This window comes from Carassius gibelio, chromosome A19 (genome assembly GCF_023724105.1).
Source record: "Carassius gibelio isolate Cgi1373 ecotype wild population from Czech Republic chromosome A19, carGib1.2-hapl.c, whole genome shotgun sequence".
Classification (NCBI taxonomy): Eukaryota; Metazoa; Chordata; class Actinopteri; order Cypriniformes; family Cyprinidae; genus Carassius; species Carassius gibelio.
The window spans coordinates 29874845-29896467 of NC_068389.1; the positions used below are offsets into that span (position 1 = coordinate 29874845).

At 37.4% G+C, this 21623-nt stretch overlaps 1 protein-coding gene across 1 annotated transcript; it reads left to right on the plus strand.

Moving 5' to 3' along the window:
- Positions 1–5642: 5642 nt before the first annotated feature.
- Positions 5643–18253, plus strand: LOC127935207 (uncharacterized). The gene is made up of 16 exons (XM_052532887.1): positions 5643–5932; positions 6264–7119; positions 8157–8290; positions 8696–8919; positions 9067–9333; positions 9555–9620; positions 9774–9867; positions 10080–10144; positions 12444–12563; positions 13270–13440; positions 14655–14749; positions 15365–15675; positions 16417–16595; positions 16695–16870; positions 17616–17830; positions 17922–18253. The coding sequence occupies exons 4-16, from the start codon at positions 8779–8781 to the stop codon at positions 18176–18178; spliced, it is 2157 nt and encodes a 718-aa protein (XP_052388847.1). The 5' UTR covers positions 5643–5932; positions 6264–7119; positions 8157–8290; positions 8696–8778; the 3' UTR covers positions 18179–18253.
- The last annotated feature ends 3370 nt before the right edge of the window (positions 18254–21623 follow it).

Consider the following 21623-nt stretch of genomic DNA (forward strand, 5'->3'; position numbering starts at 1 on the left):
AACCACACAGCGGTGATTCATTACTGAATTAATCTACAGCTTTGAACGAATCAGTCAGTGATTCAGTGACTCCTTCATTACGGAATAATTTCTGAGTGATTTAATGACTCACTCGCGGCCACCTACTGGCGCAGTTTCATATTTAAAGTATCATTTCAATATTATAATTTGTATTATTTATGCAAAGGTTAATATAAAAATTTATTTGTAAAAATTCTTTCTGTAATGTCTATTCAATGCTTTTCTCATTTATCACAATAATAGTGATGTTTATTCTCCGTCCAAATTGATTGCACATCATCTAATTAATGAATTTCTGTTAATAACCCTGATCTGTGCTTCATGTGCGTTTCGTGAAGCCGGTGTATCCGGGACAATCTCTGCAGACGGAGATGTGGAAGGAAGGGAACAGGATTCACATCCAGTGCAAGGTGACGAAGCGTTCGGTGTGTGTGTTTAGTCCTTCAGTGTGTGTTTAGCGCTGATCTGTTCTGGCTCTAGGTGAAGGAGAGCGGAGACGTGGTGCTGTCTGGAGCGTATATAGATCTGCAGATGGATGTGTGTGTCAGAGCCGGGTCTCCGCAGGTCTGCACACACACACACACACACACACATCTCTGAGATCGCACGCAGGATCAGAGATGGCGGTCAGGAGCTGGTGAAGAAGGTCAACGCTGTGTTCGGATGGAGATCAGCAAAGACGGCAGAACTATCCGAGAGTGGAGTGAGCCAGACACTGCAGAATAACATTCATTCTCTTAACACAAGCAAAGATATCTGCCAAAGGGGCGAGGAATAGAATGAACTATTAAGAGAATATATTTTGAAGAAGAACACCATGACCTTCATCAAATTAAAATATCTTGTGTTTGTGTCCGAGTCGAAAGGTGGCAGGTAAAAGAAAAGTAAAAAAATAAACCCTGAACAATCTTCCTAAAACATACGTCTGCAGGAGCCTTGATGATTATAAATATGCTTTATCTTTATCAAAGTATTAGTTCATCAAGCCTTGTGTTCAACTCCATATTTATACTGAAATTAAAAGTAGCTGTGATCTTATTCTAGTTAGCGGCTCTGAAATCGAGTGACAGCTGATTGGTTGATTGACAAATGTCTTCACACACAAAGTGCTTCATATTCAAACACAGTTTAGATTAACACTCATATAACTGTATTGTTTGTGTGAGAGGAATCAAACAATCAAATCCTGCGATCGTTTACTCTTCCTCAGCCTGAACAAGTGTTTTTTTTTTCTGTTGAACACTAAAGAAGATGATTTTTTGAGAGCGAACCGTTGACGGCACCCATTGACTTCTGTGCTACAGGAAGAAATACTATGGAAGTGAATGGGTACCATCAACCGTTTGGTGTTTAAAGCATCATCTTTTTAGCATTCAGCAGAAGACAGAAACTCGTACAAAACATATATAATTTTTACATTTTATTTAAAAAAATAAATATGTAAAATAAGCACACACAGTTAAACTTTTATTCCTAACTAATAATTCATTCCCAAAGCAACCAACTATGTGTCATTGTTGTTAACTAAGACTGAAACTTCTAAAAACAGTTTTCTGTAATTGAATTAAAGCTTTTTTTTTTTTTCAAAAAAGTTGAAATGCTAAAATTATTAAAACTGACATAAATATTTAAAAAAATTAATAAAACTAATTCCTAAACTTCAAACTGCAATCTTGTCAATCTGAGTAAGTGCTGAAACAGTTTATAAAGACCTTGATGTTGTTTGGACACCGTGTGTGTGTGTGTGTGTGTGTGTGTGTGTGTGTGTCTATGGAAAGCCAAAGTGGTCATAAACGCCTGCTCGAGCGTCTGATTGCACACAGACACGTCAAAAGCGTGCGATTTTACAGTAAAACGCGCGTCCTCGACGTGCAATTTGCCATGATAACGCGCGTTCTAAGCGTGCGCTTTGGGTTTGCAGAAAACGCGCGTCAGTAACGCGCGTTTGGGGGTATCAAAACGCGCGTCCTCGACGTGTGATCGGATGTAAAAACGCGCGTTCTTTGCGTGCGCTTTGGAGTCACCAAAGACGCGCGTTTTTGACGTGCGTTTATCATAATATAAATCGGCGTCCAAGACGTGCGTTTTGAGTCGGACAAAACGCACGTTTTGAACGTGTAAACAGGTCAACCAAACTGGCGGTGCAAACGTCTTTTGAAGTATCCAAACAGGCGAAAGGAACGTGCGCTCTCACAGTGTTTTCAAAATGGCACGTCTAAAACGTGTGCTCACTTCACAGGGCAGGAGTCTGTAATGCTTTGTCCGCTATATATGGGCTATTACGGTAAGGCATGGCTTCCGCAAACATATGTTTTTCTTTTTTTCCACTCGGTCGTATAGACTGATGTTATGTCGTTTAAGGGACACATTTTAATTGTATGTTGTTAAGCTTTATTGAAGAAATGGGTCTGATTCACTCTTTATTATAGATCAGTGCTGTGGTACAGTTTACATGAATGTTGTTGATTTTAGCTGCTATCTACCTCTGTAGCACCATGTAGCACCTAGATGACCAAAATGGCTCGTAGAATTCTTGTACAGTGCAGGATAACTTTTAACGACAGCTGTCGTCAAATTTTTTCAATGTTAAACCCGGACCTCGATATTATGGAAGCCACAATTATAAGGTAGGTTAATCACTGATTTTCATTCACCACCAGGGTAACACTTTATAATAACTTTAATAAATCATTAACAAACATTATATAATGTTTAACAGATCATTAGGTAATATATATATATATATATATATATATATATATATATATATATATATATATCAATAAATATGAGATAATGTGCTTGTTAATGTTTACTAATAACTGTATTAAACGTTACCTAATAATTAACATTTCATGTAATTTAAAATGCTTACAAATGATATTAAACTTCTAATTCATATGATCATGCACATGTTGAAAATCTAAAAAGGATTTTAACAGATGTTAATTCAATGTTTAAAAGCTTTTGTTAGTGTGCAACACTTTTTCTGCGGTTTAAAAGTGATACGGTAAGGTTAGGGACAAGTTTGGTGGTTTAAGGTTGGCTAAGGGGTCAGCAGTGTACAGGTCAATTTGATAAGGGAACACAATTAAATATGTTTATATTTTATTGCTTTAATAAATCATAAATTTATTTTCTTGAAAATATTTTTTTACCTCCTGTTTGATGTAGCTATGATTCAAGGACTATCCTGTTTAATAATACAAACTAACATACTAATATAAGGGTTGAAACATGTTTTGCACCCAAATTACAATTTGTTATGCCTTTGCCAAGCATTTAGCCAAACTTAACTAATCACCCTTACACAAACATAGTTACAGTATCTAAAAGTCCAGTGCCAAAAATGGTACTAAAAAACTAGTATGATGAATAGTCTCAATTTAAGATTGGGTACTGCAAAAACATGAACAAATGATTAATACATGTTTCGTAAATATGTGAAAATAGGGTGAATTCCAGTCATTTTGGGAAGGTTTTGCCATCAAAATGGCTGCTCATAAAGGTAGCTACTAATGATGAGTAAATGTTTATAAACCTTTACAACTGATGAATAGTTTCCACTTTAGATAAGGTACTGCAAAGACATTAACAAATAATTAATAAATGATTTAAGATGTACAAATAGTGTCTACACAACAATATTACAAACAAACATAATTTTTTGTTAAAATCATTTGTAGACTTTTAAAATGCATTGAACATTTAATAACATTTGTAAACATTAACTAATGATCCGTTAAGCATTATATGTTTGTTAATGATTTATTAATAAAGTTTTTAATCATTGTAAACTATCTGTCAAAATTATTTGAAGATTAAAAAAAGCATGATTACATGTTTCTATGAATTGTACGAAAGTTTAATGACATTTGTAAGCATTTCAATTTACATTAATGATCTTTTGAGATATATATATATATATATATATATATATATATATATATATATATATATATATATATATATTAACTAATGAACCGCATTATATAATGTTAGTTATTTAAAGTTTGTTTTAACGTTCCCATACTGTATGCATTTTCCTGACCAACGGCCATCCAGACCAGACCAGGTGTGAACTTAATCTATATTTTTGTCTCTTGAACATTTTTTCATTCTTTTGTTATGTGCTTGTAGATTGGAAACGGTGTTGCTCAGTTTACGCGGGATACCATTTGGGACTACTTCTTTGCAAGAACTCATCGGCCTTCTCTCAGCATTCATTCAGGTCCTGCGAGACCAGGCCAGTAATCAAGGTTGTTTGATGTCATTGATAATATTTATATTTACCATTCACGAGTTCACCCTTACATCTAATCTGAAGGCGAATAGTAGGCGTATTTTGGCATGCTGTCCTGGGGGAGGGGTCCGGGCCCGGAGCATAGCCCGAACCCAAATAACTCCCTCTATCCCTAATTTGGGATAAATAGATTAGAAGTGAGGAGTTGGGGTGGAGGAGGGATGCCGAAAAACTGTTGTGGGACAGGAGGTAGGAAGACTGGATATATATACAGGCTTGTGTGCTAGTTAAGATGATTAGCTAAACAAGATGCACCTGTGCCAAATTGGATGATTATCTAATCGTGCTCCTCCCGAACTTTGGTAATAAAACCACATTTCTTGCACACCTCAGTTTAAATAAAGCAATGTACTTGGGATGGGTGAAATTTGTACCCTATTAAAAGAGCCCATCATGTGGAAATATATATTTTTTGAACCTGAAATCAAAAAGCTTCTCCAGTTAGCCTGTCAGATTGTTAATGGGCAGAAATTATTTGCCAGTCCATTTATGGTATGACCATGTAGCATGCGTGCGAGTTCCTATGAACACTTTATAGAAAATGCTATCTGTTTTTTCTATACTTCCAGAACGTGTAAGTGGGTATCAAGTACCATTTATTCATGATGGCAAAGGTCCCCCATCCTATGATATAACCAGGGCACAACTAGAACTTCTGGTGGGGTCTGGATTTACTTCAAGGCAAATTGCTGAAATCCTTGGTGTGTCACAATCCACTGTGAGACGGCGACTAAGGCAAGGTTTAGCGAATCTCAAATGTTTAATACACATTTGTGCATGGCATAAAATTACTGTAAATGTTCATGTTAGCACAGGGGTTAAAACAGAAGTCATGGCTTCCAAATTTCTTAAATTAAAGTCAAGTTGTCACATGTTTTCATCACAACAAGTGGCTGTCAGGAAACTATAGAGTGGACACATGGATATTTTTGGAGCCTAAAGGAGTCATGAATAGCCTTTTTATTATTTTGTACTGTTATCTGCGGTCTAATAATGTTATCAAGAATTTTGCATCAAAAACACCATAATTTAGAAGTAATTTACTATTTTCTGTCCAGTTTTTAACCCCCCTCATCAGAACGCTCTGTTTGAATTGGCCTAGAGGATTGTAGACTTGGAAGTAAATCCCCACGGCTATTATTGGCAAACACTTTTGTAACTGCAAAAAAATAAAGTAAATCCCCTAGATAACTAAAGAAATATCCGAATTTGGGGTAAGACTTTGTAAGATATTTGTTAAATAAAATAATGGAACAAAATTAAATGGTTAACAATATTAAGTAACTGCTTTGTCCAAATCCTCCCTTTAAACAGAATCTTTCATCTCAACCGTTCAAGACGCTATGCACAGATTACGGATCAGGAGCTTGACAGCATGGTCATTGATGCTGTCGGTCAAAATGATCTAATTGGACCTGAATCTGTGAGGGCTCAGTTAAGCTCAGCAGATGTGCTTGTACAGAGGAGGAGGGTGAGGGCGAGTATGCTTCGAACCAATCCAGATGCAGCTGTTTTGAGAGCTACATCACAAAGACTACAGCGCAGAACATATCGCGTAGCTGGCCCAAACTCTCTCTGGCACCTAGACGGTTATCACAAGCTCATAAGGTAATGATTAATTTTCTTAACATCTGCAAAAAAATAAACTTACAATTATTTAAAACCTATTTATATGGTAATTTACTTGGTATTCATCCAACCGTCATGTTTACAGTTTTTTTGACTAGTAATTGTGGTAAATATATTGAGTCATTCATCAAGCTAGACAAATACTAGACAATTTTCGTAATCTATATTATATAGTATCGTAGTAAGACATTGTTTTCAAGGATTTTCATTATAATGACTTTATCAGCTACGTATGAAATATTCCTTCATATTCATATTAAACTACAGAAAGAGCTGCATGGTAATTTCAAAAAATACTTTGCTTTCAAAGGTGGCGGATTGTGATTCATGGATCGATTGATGGCTACAGTCGGCTTGTGGTTTTCCTTGTTGCATCCAACAACAATCGCAGCAGTACAGTCCTGCAACATTTCAGCACAGCAGTCACCCAGTATGGTGTGCCATCACAAGTGCGTTGTGATTATGGTGGTGAGAACGTTGATGTTTGTCTCTTCATGAATGTCTTCCATGGAATGGGCACCAGGAGTGTTTTAAGAGGTCAGAGTACACACAATCAAAGAATCGAGAGGTTTTGGGGTGATCTTTGGTCTGGCATGATCAATGTGTACCATAGCCTCTTTACATTTCTGGAGTCTGAGGGGATCCTTGATCCTGCAAATGAACTGCACATGTGGGCTTTGCAGTATGTGTATCTCCCGAGAATAAACAGGGATCTCAGAAGTTTCCGCCGTCGTTGGAATAATCATGGCCTGCGCACTGAGGGATTTAGTACTCCAATACAGCTGTTTGTCCGAGCATGCCTGCGGTTGCAGAACAGGCCCTTAAGAGCCATTCAGGATGTATTTGAAGGACCTGTCAATGCCCCACAACTTCAGGGTGATGTTCTACCACAGGGGCCAGAACCAGCAATGGCACAAGAAATGGACACACCTGAGCACCATAATGCCGATCCTCTATGGAGAGAGGACATTAATGTCCCTGAAAGTCTGTTCAATCTAAATGAAGATGATGTTCATCAACTCCAATGCTTGGTGGATCCTCTGGGTGTCTCCAGGGATGGCATGGCTGTTGACCTTCTTCAAATGACAATTATGTTCCTGCAGTCTGTGGTTCATCCATAGACTGTTAATATTATAGCTTTGTGACATTTTTTTTTAGTAGTTCTGGTAAGTTTTATGTATTGGTCTAAGTTATTGTAAGCTACTTGGCCATTTTGACAGTACAGGTACATAAGTTTAGCTTGTGTTTGTGTGATGTTGACTGCATTGCACATTAGCCTATTTGTAAATGTGTCCCTGAATGTTGTATGGAGGTCCTTATTAAAGGGTAATTGAGTTTTTGTTATTCAGTTATCTGGCATATTATTTGGCAGTGAATTGTTCATACAATAATTAAAACGACAAACAGTAAAATATCAAACAAATGTATTAATATGCATTTAAACTCGCCTAAGTGTCCATCATATAAGGTGTGATTTTAGTTTAGTTGTGATCATTAGTTTATAAAGATTTAATTAATTTGCAAATATTTAATTAATGCATTTGTAATCTTTGGATTAACGTTTTACGTTGTTAAATACATTATTAAAGTAATGAATATTATGTTTTTAAATAGGAATAATATCATCCAATAATAACGATATAATTACGCGCGAAATGGTTTGCGTAAGTCTGGGAAATCCTGCCATGACAAACAGTATCATGGGAAAACGTGGTCTGCATAGAGCACATATCTAGCTACATACTTAAGTCATAGTGGAGAAAGATCAGCCTTCAACTTGTTATACAAGAGAAAGAACATGTCAGATCAGAGGTACAGATCACGTCTCATAAGTTTACGATCACAGATAAATGCTAATTTTGATAGGTTAATAGGACAAGCAAGTCTGGCAAACGAGGATCAAGAAGGCAGTCTTATTGAAAGGTATTTTATTGAGGCTACTATAAAACAGTGTGTAGTTATAAGAATACTTGCACGACAGTTAATTAATTTTTTGTATAACCCAGCCATAAATTTAAATTGTTATTGAACATCCTGCGCGCGCTCCCGCGGACATTATCGTTTGAACCGATAACTTTTTTGGCAAGACACTTGTAGCTTAAAGAAATCTTCAGTCACGTGAGCATAATTGAAGGGTTAATCTATTAACGTTATTGATATTCTAAAACCACATGTCCAAATTAGTGTAACGTTTTACTTGTAGGTTGCGAGAATTCAGAAATGAGACAAATCCAAGACCTACAAGGAGGAGAAGGAGGAGGCCCAACCCCGCCGCGCGTACGATAAGGGTACGCTTGGGATTCATTGAAGAGGGGACAAATCGTCAAGTTGCTCGAGGTATATATTGAGTGGATCGAAATAATAAGTTTTCAACAGTTGGAGGTTAAAACGATGTAGAATCTTTGGTCACTATTTATTAATTAAGTTTAGTTAAAATTACGTTTAGCTAGTACTGTACAATAGAAATATAACTGAAATTTTCAAAAGCTGAATTTTTTAACTAAATATTCTACGTAATTGTAACGCAGAATAATACTTAAAAACCTGAATAATCAGTGAAATAACTAGCGAGTAGTCGAGTAATTGTTCTAATAATAGTTATGTAGGTTAGATTAATTCATTATCAAAATAATCATTGGTTGCACCCCTATAGTATTTTTTCAACGAGTGTTTGATTTGGCCATAGGTTTTTGGACACAGGATTTGGACTTGGATTTTTATTTTTCTTTGTTTTAATTGCAGAGAGCCAGGGTATTGTAAATCTGTATGTGCCTTTGGACCAGACAGAGGAGGAGTTTGTCAGTGAAATAAGGCGTGTTTTCCCAATGCTTGGTGATAGAACATTCGAGCTTTGTCGGATGGATGCCCATCATAACATCATCATCCTGAATTTGCATGGCATCACACCACGTGACATAAAAGAGTGCCTTGAATTGAATAGGTCTGCGGTTTACGTCAGAATCAAGGTAACCCATTTTGTATAGAACCAGAATTATCTATTGCTACCTTTTTTTGATTTATTGATCTACTCCATATGAATACTCAGTTTTTGAAACATTGATGGATTTATAGATCATTAAACAGTTTTACTAACCTGTCATTTATACACACAGGCTGAGGACCAACCTACTTTTACTGTGCACAACCAGGCACCCTTACCTGTAACGCCAAATTCCACTCCCTTTACCAGACAAAGACAGTCAGACTCTCTGTTACCTGACAACAGCCATGTGCCCCCCACAGAAGAAAGACCAGTGTACCTGTCACCAGGAAGGATACCCTTAAGCACTGCACAGCAAACTAGAAATGGCTCAAGCAGATTGTCAAGTCAGGTGTATAATGATGTCAGTTGTGAGGATTCAGACTGTGTGTTTGTGGAGGTAAGTTGAACTTTGGATGAATTGTCACTATTTATAATTACAAATGTTGAATTCCTGATTGCAAAGAAGTCAATGATAATTAGCCTCCAAGTCACAAAAGAGGCTGGATGAGGATAAAATCTTTTGGTTTAACAGGTTACTTGTTTTCTCAGGTGTTCAAAAATCTATTTTTAATGAAATGTGTATGCCTTTGTGATTTTATGTATTTTCCCTCAATTGAGGAAACACGACTGGCAGAGGCTAGAGGGCAAAATCCAGAGGTGCCATCTTTTGAACGGAGAGTGGAAGTGAGTTGCATCCAATAAATGAAAAATGTTATATATGCAATCAGTTTAATTTATAGTTTGCTTAGGATATATCCAGTGCTAAAATAGTACATTTGTGCTTAATTCTGTGTCTAAGTCTATGTTGCCACATAATTTGTGTGTTTTCGTATAAAGACTATAGAACAGACACGGACACTAAGGAGAAGCCAGGACATAGAATACCTGGAGGCCCTCAACAGAGACCAGCAAAGGGACCAGGAGAGGGCAAGTCCAAAACAATGCAAATCCATTTGTTTTTCTTAGACAGTCACTTTTTTTTTTTACTACTTTTCAGTTTAACTTAACTTTTAGGCAAGGGACATACTAAAGAGGTTATATTTACTGGATTGACACCATGCCATTTTATGTTCATAGTTGGCCTGTAAATTGGGGTGTAAATGTCATAAAATGTAAGTAATACACTTTTCTGTTATTAGGAAGCGCAGAGATTGTCTTTGGAGCGTAGCGAGGAAGCTGCACAGTTGATGGAAGAGAGGAGACTGAATGTAAGTACATTTTTACAGTTAGCTGGACTTTTCCAAGACCAAACTTATGTAAATGTTATAGAAAGCAAGGCAAGCACAATTTACTGAACATCTTTAGTTTCTGCTCATAAGTATTCCAATTTGGGATGTGCTATATTAACAAACTTGTATCTCAGTAATTTCTGGGATTTTATCAGTAACAATAATAAGATTATATTTTGCTGAGTGCATTATTGTGCTGGAATCGGACTACGTTGGCCAGCTGACTCCTAAAGTATTTGACATAAATCATATTCTGTTTGGTGGTTCACAGCAGTGATAGAAATGTATCTTTTCCAATAAGTTTAAATTGATTTTTCCCTTAAATAGGCATATTTACCTTTATAAAGCCATTTTATCACTAAAAGTGTGCATTATCTTCAATCAAATTCTTACAGTCAGTTAGAATAGTAAAACATTTGGGCTGTTAAGCAAGCAAATTAAATCAGTATCTACAAAATTCATCCTTGCAATGCAGAGAAAACACAGAATCTGCATCTAGATCTGTTTACACACTTTAATGCAGGACATAACTGCAGTTAACTGCTATAATTTATGCATCTGTAATGTTTTGATATTTCAACAAAATGTTAAATACTGATATTTGAAATGGTTTTAAAACTGAAAAGATAGCTTTAATGTGAAATTAGAAATTAAAGCACCAGTAGGTGGCAGCAAGTCTTTAAGATTGCAAAATGGCATGTAAGAGAGGTAATCCAAAGTACACAGGCAATAATCAGGCGGCAAGGAAGTCGACCGGAAGTTGAAGTCGGCCGCGTGCCGCCATCTTGTAGCAGAACTTCACTTGCGTTAGCATTCTCATTGACTCCCATTCATTTGCATAACTTTACATCTGATGCGTTTAAAGACTCCATTTGTCCATTATTTATTTAATGGAAAGAACTCCCCGCTCAAGCTCGCCATCTCTGCAAGATTAACGATGGCAGTTTGCACGCACAGCCACTTAGAAGATTTACATCTGTCAGACAGGTTGCTGACGTCATCAAGCTTCGTTTGAATCTGCACGTGGAACGGAAGTGCTAAAAATAGCTAAAAATGGGCTTCAATTGTCTCAAGTTCCAATGGGGTCGCTGTGTCCATTTCTTTTACTGTCTATGGCAATAATCAGAACACGAGGAAACAGACAAGGCAAGATTAAGCTAAAAAACGTAAAGCAGGCTCCATAACATAGTTTTCACAACCAGCGATAAGTGAATATAATACTCTGCAGTTTGAAAGTGATCTCAGTGAGTCTTATATAGTGAATGTGTGATTGGTTACAGCTTTGTACAATCAGTGCCTTCAGCTGTGTGTGTGTAAGTAGTGCAATGGGTGATGAGAACTGGAGTCCGGGGTGAAATGCAACAGTTAGTGTGGTGCAAGAGTCCATGTAGTGAAAGGGTGACCCCTGGGGGTGAGTTAACGAAAGTTCCTAGACCAGATTTGTGATAGATTGAACCGAATCATTTAAATGGTTGATTCATTCAGGAACGGGACACCATAAAGTTGCTCAGAGATGCAAAATATTAATGTGGCTTTGTTTGGAATAAATTTTTATTTTTTTGAAATAGCGTGAAAACAAGAAATGTGGTGTCTAATATATAAGTCTCTTAATTAACTTCTTGTTTATTGAACTGTTGCATAAGACTAATATCACATTTGCCAATTTTCAGAGGGAAAAAAATGCATTCTTCAGATTAACTATATGAAATTATATCTTGAATTTTGTGATCATTCTAAGTGTATTTTAATCAGATTTTAATAGACTGAATCATGCGGTGAAAGAATTTGTTTTGTGTTTTGTATGTTTTTTTGCAATATACTCCAGAATGTAAAAACAAATTACACTACTATCACAGACTATATTGTAATCAGGTTCACGTTTTCTGCGTGTATGAAGGAAGGAGACCAGGGTCGGGGTACTGAGGCTCGAGGAAGATTTTATTACTTATTAAACAGGTGTTACTTGTTTCTCACTCGAACCACTTACCACCGCTCGTCTCTTCACTCGCTCTCCCGTCGCAGACCTCGCTGAACCACGCCTCCCCCGCCACAAATATATATTTCACCCCCCTACTTAAAATAATGATACATTCGACCTGTTAGTTAATTTACTCATGTTTTTGTAAATCCCACCTCAAGCACACATCTATTCTCAGTCCAGATAGGTACACAAGCAAATCTCTCATTCTCCCACCCATTGATAGATTTGTGGGACTGTATAAATCTCATCTGTACTTCTTTGATAATTACCAAAGCTTTGTTGTCTTGTTTCCATAAGGCCTTAATGGAAAGACGCAGTCGCCTGTGTCCTGAACCTTCAGATGGCTTCAGAATCCAGCTCAAATACTGTGATGGTTCCATGAAGTCGAGGCGGTTCCTACCTACACAGTCATTGCAGGTATTTCCTACTCTACTCTCATCTTGAGATGTTAGGTTATATCAAGCATGTTATTCCTCAGTTGGTTCAAATTTACCAAAATGTTGTTGTAACGATAGGATCTTTGTAATCATCGGGAAGAAGGAGGCGGGAACCGGCGCACAATCAAAAATCACTTTAATATTCAAAAATAAACACAAAACAGTGCGTCAGCCCCTCACGGCGACTGACGCGCACAAATAAAAAGCAAACACATAAAATAATGTCCCAGGCCTGGTCCTCTCTCGTCCTTCACTATAGTCGCTCCAGTTTTATATCCTTCCATCTCCTACGTGGGACTCGATACCGGCGGTTAATTAAGTTGAGCTATTTTCCAGTACAGCACCAGACAAAAGTTTGGACACAGTTTCCCATCCAAGAAATTGGGAAAGAGTGTCCAAACTTTTGACTAGTACTCAAATAGACACTATTTCATCTGAACAGAGATGACATCAATGAATTCAATGATGAACTGCCTTTAACTATCATTTTGCATTATTGAGACACTGTTTTCCAAATGAATGTTGTTCAGTGCTTTGGCGCAATGTATTTTGTTTAAAGCACTATATAAATAAAGGTGATTGATTGATTGATACTGTACATGAACCTCTGTATAGGCTACAAGTGTGCATGTTTTTCCTGGTATCTGTTTTTTATTCTGTTTTTGTGTGTGTGTGTGTTTAAATAGATCCTTATGGATTACGCTGGCAATGACAACTCGGCCAGTGAAATATTCTGGTTGAGCATGCCAAGTGCAGGCACACGGCTATCAAGCACTATGACTGGAACTCTTGAAGAACATAACTTGACTACACCTTGCACATTATTTGTTCAGTGGTTGGAAGGAGATGAGGTGGAAGTATGTTATTTATTTAAGTGTTGTTTCCTTGTGTTGTAAAAACTTATTACTGTCTTATTTTGGTTGTGTGGGGTGCTAATACTGTCAGTTATGTGTAACCGTAGCTTACAAAACAGTCTTGCTTTAAAAGGTAATAATGGACCTTTATGACTTTTTGACATCACACTCAGTTTACCTCAAATTGATTCAGTGGACTTTAAGTCGCATTTATTTAGAACCAAGAACCACTGGCTGTGAGAGGGCTCTCTATGTTTTCAGTAGCTGCGTTTACATGGACCCTTCTAATCCGATCGTAATAGGACTCGTAGCACAATCAGAAAAAAAATGTCACATGTAAACACGTCAATCGGATTGAATTGGCTCGATCCAACTAAAATTTTGATCGGATTGTAAGGGGTGGATAATCCCTTTTGTAATCCGAGCGAGAAGACATGTAAACACTTGATCGGATTTAAAACCGAAACTGGAAAGTACTGCGCAGTGACGTAGAAATAGCGTAATGACATATGACGTGTGGAACGAGGTGTTCTTCCTGGTGAATAAAATATCATCAATTAGTGTCCTGTCATTATAAATCTCCCCTTTCACTCAGCGTATGTGATGTGGAACAGGACCATGTACCACCAGTCCTCGTTTAAGACTCAACAGACGACTAGTTTTGAGTGCGCGAAGAGGGCCTTGTACTTCTTTTTTTTTTTTTGTTAAAGTAAAATTTAGCAGCACTACAGTTCATGTGCTGGTCGTCACCTAATTAGGACCCGAAGTAGATAAATATAATGTGTGCTTTTTAAAACAGCTGCAGGAAACTCTGTATATTCATGCAGTGTGCGCATGTCAAAAAAGTAAATGCGATCAGAAGTTTCTGACATATAAACGCGCACATCAACCCGATCACTTTATTTACCGTTCATGTAAACACTACGTTCGGATTCGTCAATCAGAATGAATTCAATCCGATGGAAGCAAAAAGTGTCCATGTAAACGCACCTAGTCCTGTCTACAGGAGCACTGAGCAGCATAGAGCGCCCTCTCGCAGCTGTAGACGGTAATGTTTTATCTTGGTTCATGTCAAATTAATTTTTATAAATAAGTTGCATCTGACTATAAGTCACAGGACCAGCAAAACTTTGAAAAAAAGTGTGAATTATAGTCCGGAAAATATGGTATGTTCATTGAAAATTACTGAAATAATTCACTGTCTGAATTATATACAGCAAATCCTTTTCAACTCTCCAAATCCTGAATCCAACATTGATGAATGGCCAGAGGAGGAACACATTGGCCAAATAGACTCATCAGTAAACACCAAGTAAACACCCACTTTCTACTCATTTCATTTTCTTCTTGTGATTCCTTACAACCTTAGACTGTGTGTCCACCAAAGCATTTTTAGCCAACTGAAAATGCCAGGTGCTCTGATGAAAATTCCTAGCTTTGAGCACTTGAGAGTGATTCTGTGGTACAGCGTTTTTTTTTTTATACGGAAAATCCACGTAAGTGTACCTAGTATCTGATTTTGCATATATTTTAATTCTGAATATAAAATGTAAATACTTGCTCTGGTCCTTGTTTAAAATTTTGTTCCATTGTTGTACTTCTTGTGGTCTGTTGCTGACCAAGAAGGATGTAAAGATTGGTTGTGTGGCATTAGTCCCGCCCATCCTCCACTGTGATTGGACGGCTAATTAAAAAGTGAAAGCATTGAGCGCTGCATTTTACCCAAAGTCGAACATTCTTCAACTCTGGGTGATAAGAAAAAAAACTTGCAGAGCGCACACAAAAATACTCAACTCCCCTTTGAAAACAACTGAAAAAATACACTAGACTTGGGGAAAAAATGCATTGGTGGACATGTGGTCTTCTCAAAAATGTTATATCTGATTAATTTCTTAACTATTTTTGTACTCCACTTGTTCTCTTTCAGGCAACGTGCTATAGAGATACTCACGGAGCTCACCAACAAACTTAATTTGGAGGATCGACACACGTCTAATATGATTAATGCATGCAGAGATGACATTTATGGATCTGCAAAACGTGCATTCACTAGACGCCTGTTCGACCCATATAAGCCACTGGGAGTCGTGTTTATGGATCTTGGCAATAACTCAGAAGGGGCAGTGGATGATGGTGGCCCAACAAGGGAATTTTGTCGACTCCTAATGAAGGATATACAGAACAGGTGCCTATTTGAAGGGCCAGATCATTCAAAATTACTGGCCCTGGATAGTCATGGTAAGCATTTTGTTATATTTATATTTATTCAAGGGTCCAACCCGTGTTGGAAAATATGTTAAAGGGGTGGTCAACCCACTAAGTTTTTTAGGCTTGATTGTGTTTACATGTTCATTCTTCGTTTCAAAAACAACAACAAAAAAGATTATTTTGCCTTTATTCTACACAGCTGTTTCCCTTCTCCTAAATCCAGTCTGTTGAAGCATTTAGCTAGCTGGGTAGTGGAGCTTAACAGGACTGCCCATTGTTGACATCTTTGCAACAACATAAAATTAACATTAGAAGCTATTAATGAAAAACATCAACAAAGAATAAAAAATACAGGTTGTGGCCCAAAAACAACAGCTGCTCTTAAAGTGGGAACTGCTCCATCTTTCAGGATAAGTTTTTGATAGAATCCAGTGTTCTAACAAATAATGCATAACTATCAGATCTTGCTACCAACATTGTATTTTTAATATTGTACAGTTAGGTTTAGGGTTGGGGAAGATGTAGGCATTAATAAAGCCTCAAACTACATTAATATCCTGTTGGACACTCTGTTCCCAGGGGCAGGGTTTATATAAATTTTAGGACTTGTGATGCCACCAACTCAGGAAGTAGCTCACTGTAGTACCTACCAGCCATTTGTTGTAGGCCTTACATATCAAATTCTGTAAAAGACAATGTCTCTCTTTGCATTGAACTTTGAGACAAATTTTGACAAATGTGAATACAAATGTCTGTTTGAAACTTTTTCAGCCATCTCAAAAGGGGATTACAAATTGCTTGGGAAAATGATCAGTATCTGCCTGATTCATGGTGGTGTAGCACCCCACTTCTTTGCACCACGACTGTTCAGTCTGGTTGTGGGTGAGGCTACAGAAGATGTGGACCTGACAGAAATTGTTGATGAGATGTTCAGGAGCCAGCTGCAGAAGGCACGTTTATTTGTTAATGCTGATGCCAAGTCCTGGATAATACAGTGTTTCTGCCAAAGTAGAAGTTGATATGTTACTAAACATAAACTATTTTTTTAGATCCAAGATGCCATAACCATCGAGGAGACCAGGGAGGCTTTAGAAGAGGCTTCAAACAGCCTTTCTCTCCTTGGGTCTTTAAACATCCAGTGTCGGACTCTGGAAGACAGGGAGACAGTCGTCCAGTGTGCAGCAAAGTTCTACCTGGAGGGGCGACTTAATGCTGCAATGGAACAGTTGAGTGAAGAATTTCATATTTGGGACACATTTTGCCATCAAGATGACTGCTAATAAAAGTACTAATTTACCGTAATTCATTTAAGAAGAAAAAAAAACATGAACAAATTAAGATAGTAGAAAATAGTATGAAAATAGTAGAAATCACAGCAAACAAACCAAGATATCAGTTATATGACTTTTACAGACTGATTATGAGTTAATGATTATACTAACATTAATTATTGTAAAATGCTTAAAGACAAATGTAGCTACTTTTTTACCCACAACATTTGAAAAAAAAAAAAAAACACAGGTTATATGAACTTAAGTTTAAGGACATTTGGTAGCATTCAAATGTACATTAACAAATAAGCTTTTAATGATTGTGTAATTTCTGTTCAAAATAATTAGTAGATTTGAAAGTTTAATGACATTTGTAAGAATTAATTAATGATCCGTTAAGCATTATGTTTGTTAACTATTTATTAATGAAGCTCTAAATCATTATTGTTTGACAGATGGTTTACAGAGTACACAATCATATTAACTGAAAGTTTAATGACATAAAAATGATGTTGGTAAACATTAAAAAGCATATATTTCTAGCTATGTGAATATACATTAACTAAATATCTGTTAAGCATTATATAAATGTTTGTTATGGATTTTTAAGGAAACTTATTATAAAGTGTTACCAAACGTATTCATTAGTTGCTAATGTGTGTGTGAAATTAACAAAATGAACTCATTGTTACATACTAGGTTTGTGGATGGTCTGGGCTGTCTAGGGTTGCATGCTGCAATGAAGGCTAATCCGATACATATCAGGTATCTGTTCCTGGCCAAAGAGGACCTGCTGACTGCCAAGGACCTTATTGACATATTCAGCCCACTCTTCGCAGAGGAGGGAAGCAATCACAGGCACACTGAAATAAGAACATATGCTTGGTTCCGTGACTTTTTGATAGATGTGGAAGGTATGATGTCAGTAGTATATAACAAAGCTATATAGCCAAAACCTAGTTTCAAATATTTTTTTATTTATGATGATTATATTATTTTCCACAGGTGGAGAAATGCAAGTGGAGCAAAGTAAATGCCTCACTCTGCAGGAGGTTCTTGCTTTTACTTCTGGGCTGGAGGAGTTGCCCCCACTGGGGTTCAAAAACCAGCCAATAATTGAATTTATGCATACTGACCGCAAATTCCCTGAAGCCAATACATGTGATGTAGTCCTCCGCCTACCAGTGCACAGAAGTTATGAGGAGTTCTGCAACCACATGTGCAGTGGGATATTGCAGGCCACAGAATTTGGAATGGCATAAAAGTCATGTTCTTGGTGTTGTTTTGTTTGTTCTATCAGATTCTAATCAAACTGAAGTCATTCAAATAAAGAAGTATTCCCAAACCAGAGTTGATTATTCAAAACATATACAAAACGGAGTCATATCCTCCGGTTTTGTGTGTAATTCTTATATAGCATTATATTGTAGAATAATCTAGTAAACTTAATGACCATAATAAACATGTTGCTACAATAAAAAAAAATATTTAAGACAATGCTTTATCATGCTTCAGAAGCGTGCAGATCCTCGTTTATATTTACAGGACTGGAGACTCCAACAGTGCATCATGTAACAATACAGCCTGATAACTTAATTTTCACGTTTTTATGATATGTCATCATAAAAAAAGTGACAAAACATTAAAATGTGTCGTTTAAGCGACATAACATTTCGTCATTTATGACAGTAAAGATAGTTTGCGGTTTGATATTCAGATTTCTTTTGGCTATAAATAGGCAGTGCGCTGTCGTAGACATGCAAATAATACCGAATATCATTCTCCATGATTTGTGAATTCTGGTCACGCTGTCCTTGAATTTTTTTCACAGCAAAGCTCTTGTCCGTAAACCCCTTGGTAAGTCCGCCAGTGCAAGGAATTTGAAAGAAAGGCGTTATTCATGTTTAACGTCTATTACCAATAAACACGCAGACTGCTGGAATAAAAGAACATTGTTTTAGATTGAGCTCGATCTGTGAAAACTTTCACTATAGCAATTTATCGAGTGGCCGAGTTTCTCTTTGCTCTGCTCCCCGTTTTTTGTCTAATATTGTCATGGTGGCTGTTCCAGTGAATAACGGTTTCCAATTTATAGGTAATTGAACGTACAAATATATGCTAACCATACGTGTAGGCTACACTTTGTTTGACACTAAGGTTTTGGTTGTTGTGCCTTTGCTTGTGTACTTGGCTTCAACATTCTGATTGGCAAAGTTTCACCGTATAGCTTTTGTCAGTTTACCCTTTCTTGATCCCTTAACTATTCTGATCTTAAAAATTATATTACATTATATAAATGAATATAAAATATATAACCAATAATAATAGCATAATAGTACTAATAATAATATAGAAATATTACGGGGAAAAGACGATCAGTTCGCTAATGGACTCAAGACAATGATCAAATATTTTTCTTGTAGGACTATTTTATATTATGCACTTTATGTCACATTTATTTATGATAAACTTAATTTGATTGCTGACGATCGCATACAGCCCGGTAGCCAAGGCCCTTGGGTTAATATAATAATAAAATAAATTATATAATAAATAATATAATAATCTCTTAATTCAAAATAAAACATTAATGAATCCAACTCTGGCAATGTCGTGCTGGTATGGTCACGCAGGTTTGTTTACGCATGAAACTCGTGGCCAAGACATAATATCACGTTCCCAAGAGTTATTATGTCTTGGTGCTCATCTGTGCTGGTTCTACATGGTGCTACAGAGGTAACTTTAAATAGCAGCTAAAATGAACAACATTGTGTAAACTGTACCACACCACTGATCTATAATAAAGAGTGTATAATTAAAATGTGTCCCTTAAACGACATAACATCGCTCTTTAAGACCAAGTGAAAAAAAGAAAAACATATGTTTGCGGAAGCCATGCCTTACCGTAATAGCCCATATATAGCGGACAAAGCATTACAGACTCCTGCCCTGTGAAGTGAGCACACGTTTTAGACGTGCCATTTTGAAAACACTGTGAGAGCGCACGTTCCTTTCGCCTGTTTGGATACTTCAAAAGACGTTTGCACCGCCAGTTTGGTTGACCTGTTTACACGTTCAAAACGTGCGTTTTGTCCTACTCAAAACGCACGTCTTGGACGCCGATTTATATTATGATAAACGCACGTCAAAAACGCGCGTCTTTGGTGACTCCAAAGCGCACGCAAAGAACGCGCGTTTTTACATCCGATCACACGTCGAGGACGCGCGTTTTGATACCCCCAAACGCGCGTTACTGACGCGCGTTTTCTGCAAACCCAAAGCGCACGCTTAGAACGCGCGTTATCATGGCAAATTGCACGTCGAGGACGCGCGTTTTACTGTAAAATCGCACGCTTTTGACGTGTCTGTGTGCAATCAGACGCTCGAGCAGGCGTTTATGACCACTTTGGCTTTCCATATGTGTCCACCTGGATGTTCCCTAACCGCTACGAACTCTCGAAATGACTCAAATGATTCGCGCTCCCGCTACGAACTCTCGAAATGACTCAAATGATTCGCGATCCCGCTACGAACTCTCGAAATGACTCAAATGATTCGCGATCCCGCTACGAACTCTCGAAATGACTCAAATGATTCGCGATCCCGCTACGAACTCACGAACTGACTCAAATGATTCGAGATCCCGCTTTGAACTCCCGAACTGACTCAAATGATTTGCGAACCCGCTACGAACTCCCAAAGTATGGTTTAGTTTAGCAATTTCACACCAGCAGCACTGTTTCACAGCTGAGAACCACACAGCGGTGATTCATTACTGAATGAATCTCTGTTAATAACCCTGATCTGTGCTTCAGGTGCGTTTCGTGAAGCCGGTGTATCCGGGACAGTCTCTGCAAACGGAGATGTGGAAGGAAGGGAACAGGATTCACATCCAGTGCAAGGTGACGAAGCGTTCGGTGTGTGTGTTTAGTCCTTCAGTGTGTGTTTAGCGCTGATCTGTTCTGGCTCTAGGTGAAGGAGAGCGGAGACGTGGTGCTTCTGTGCTACAGGAAGAAATACTATGGAAGTGAATGGGTACCATCAACCGTTTGGTGTTTAAAGCATCATCTTTTTAGCATTCAGCAGAAGACAGAAACTCGTACAAAACATATCTAATTTTTACATTTTATTTAAAAAAATAAATATGTAAAATAAGCACACACAGTTAAACTTTTATTCCTAACTAGTAATTCATTCCCAAAGCAACCAACTATGTGTCATTGTTGTTAACTAAGACTGAAACTACTAAAAACAGTTTTCTGTAATTGAATTAAAGCTTCTTTTTTTTTCAAAAAAGTTGAAATGCTAAAATTATTAAAACTGACATAAACATTAAAAAAAATTAATAAAACTAATTCCTAAACTTCAAACTGCAATCTTGTCAATCTGAGTAAGTGCTGTAACAGTTTATAAAGACCTTGATGTTGTTTGGACACCGTGTGTGTGTGTGTGTGTGTGTCCACCTGGATGTTCCCTAACGCTATGAACTCTCGAAATGACTCAAATGATTCGCGCTCCCGCTACGACCTCTCGAAATGACTCAAATGATTCGCGCTCCCGCTACGAACTCTCGAAATGACTCAAATGATTCGCGCTCCCGCTACGAACTCTCGAAATGACTCAAATGATTCGCGCTCCCGCTACGAACTCTCGAAATGACTCAAATGATTCGCGCTCCCGCTACGAACTCTCGAAATGACTCAAATG

Excerpts from the sequence above, each read along its gene's own strand:
- LOC127935207 (XM_052532887.1), top strand. The coding sequence starts at position 8,779 with ATGCTTGGTGATAGAACATTCGAGCTTTGTCGGATGGATGCCCATCAT. Across the intron at positions 9,868-10,079 it reads AAGGGACCAGGAGAGGGCAA|CGCAGAGATTGTCTTTGGAG; the intron begins GTCCAAAACAAT and ends GTTATTAGGAAG. Across the intron at positions 17,831-17,921 it reads CTTTTTGATAGATGTGGAAG|GTGGAGAAATGCAAGTGGAG; the intron begins GTATGATGTCAG and ends TATTTTCCACAG.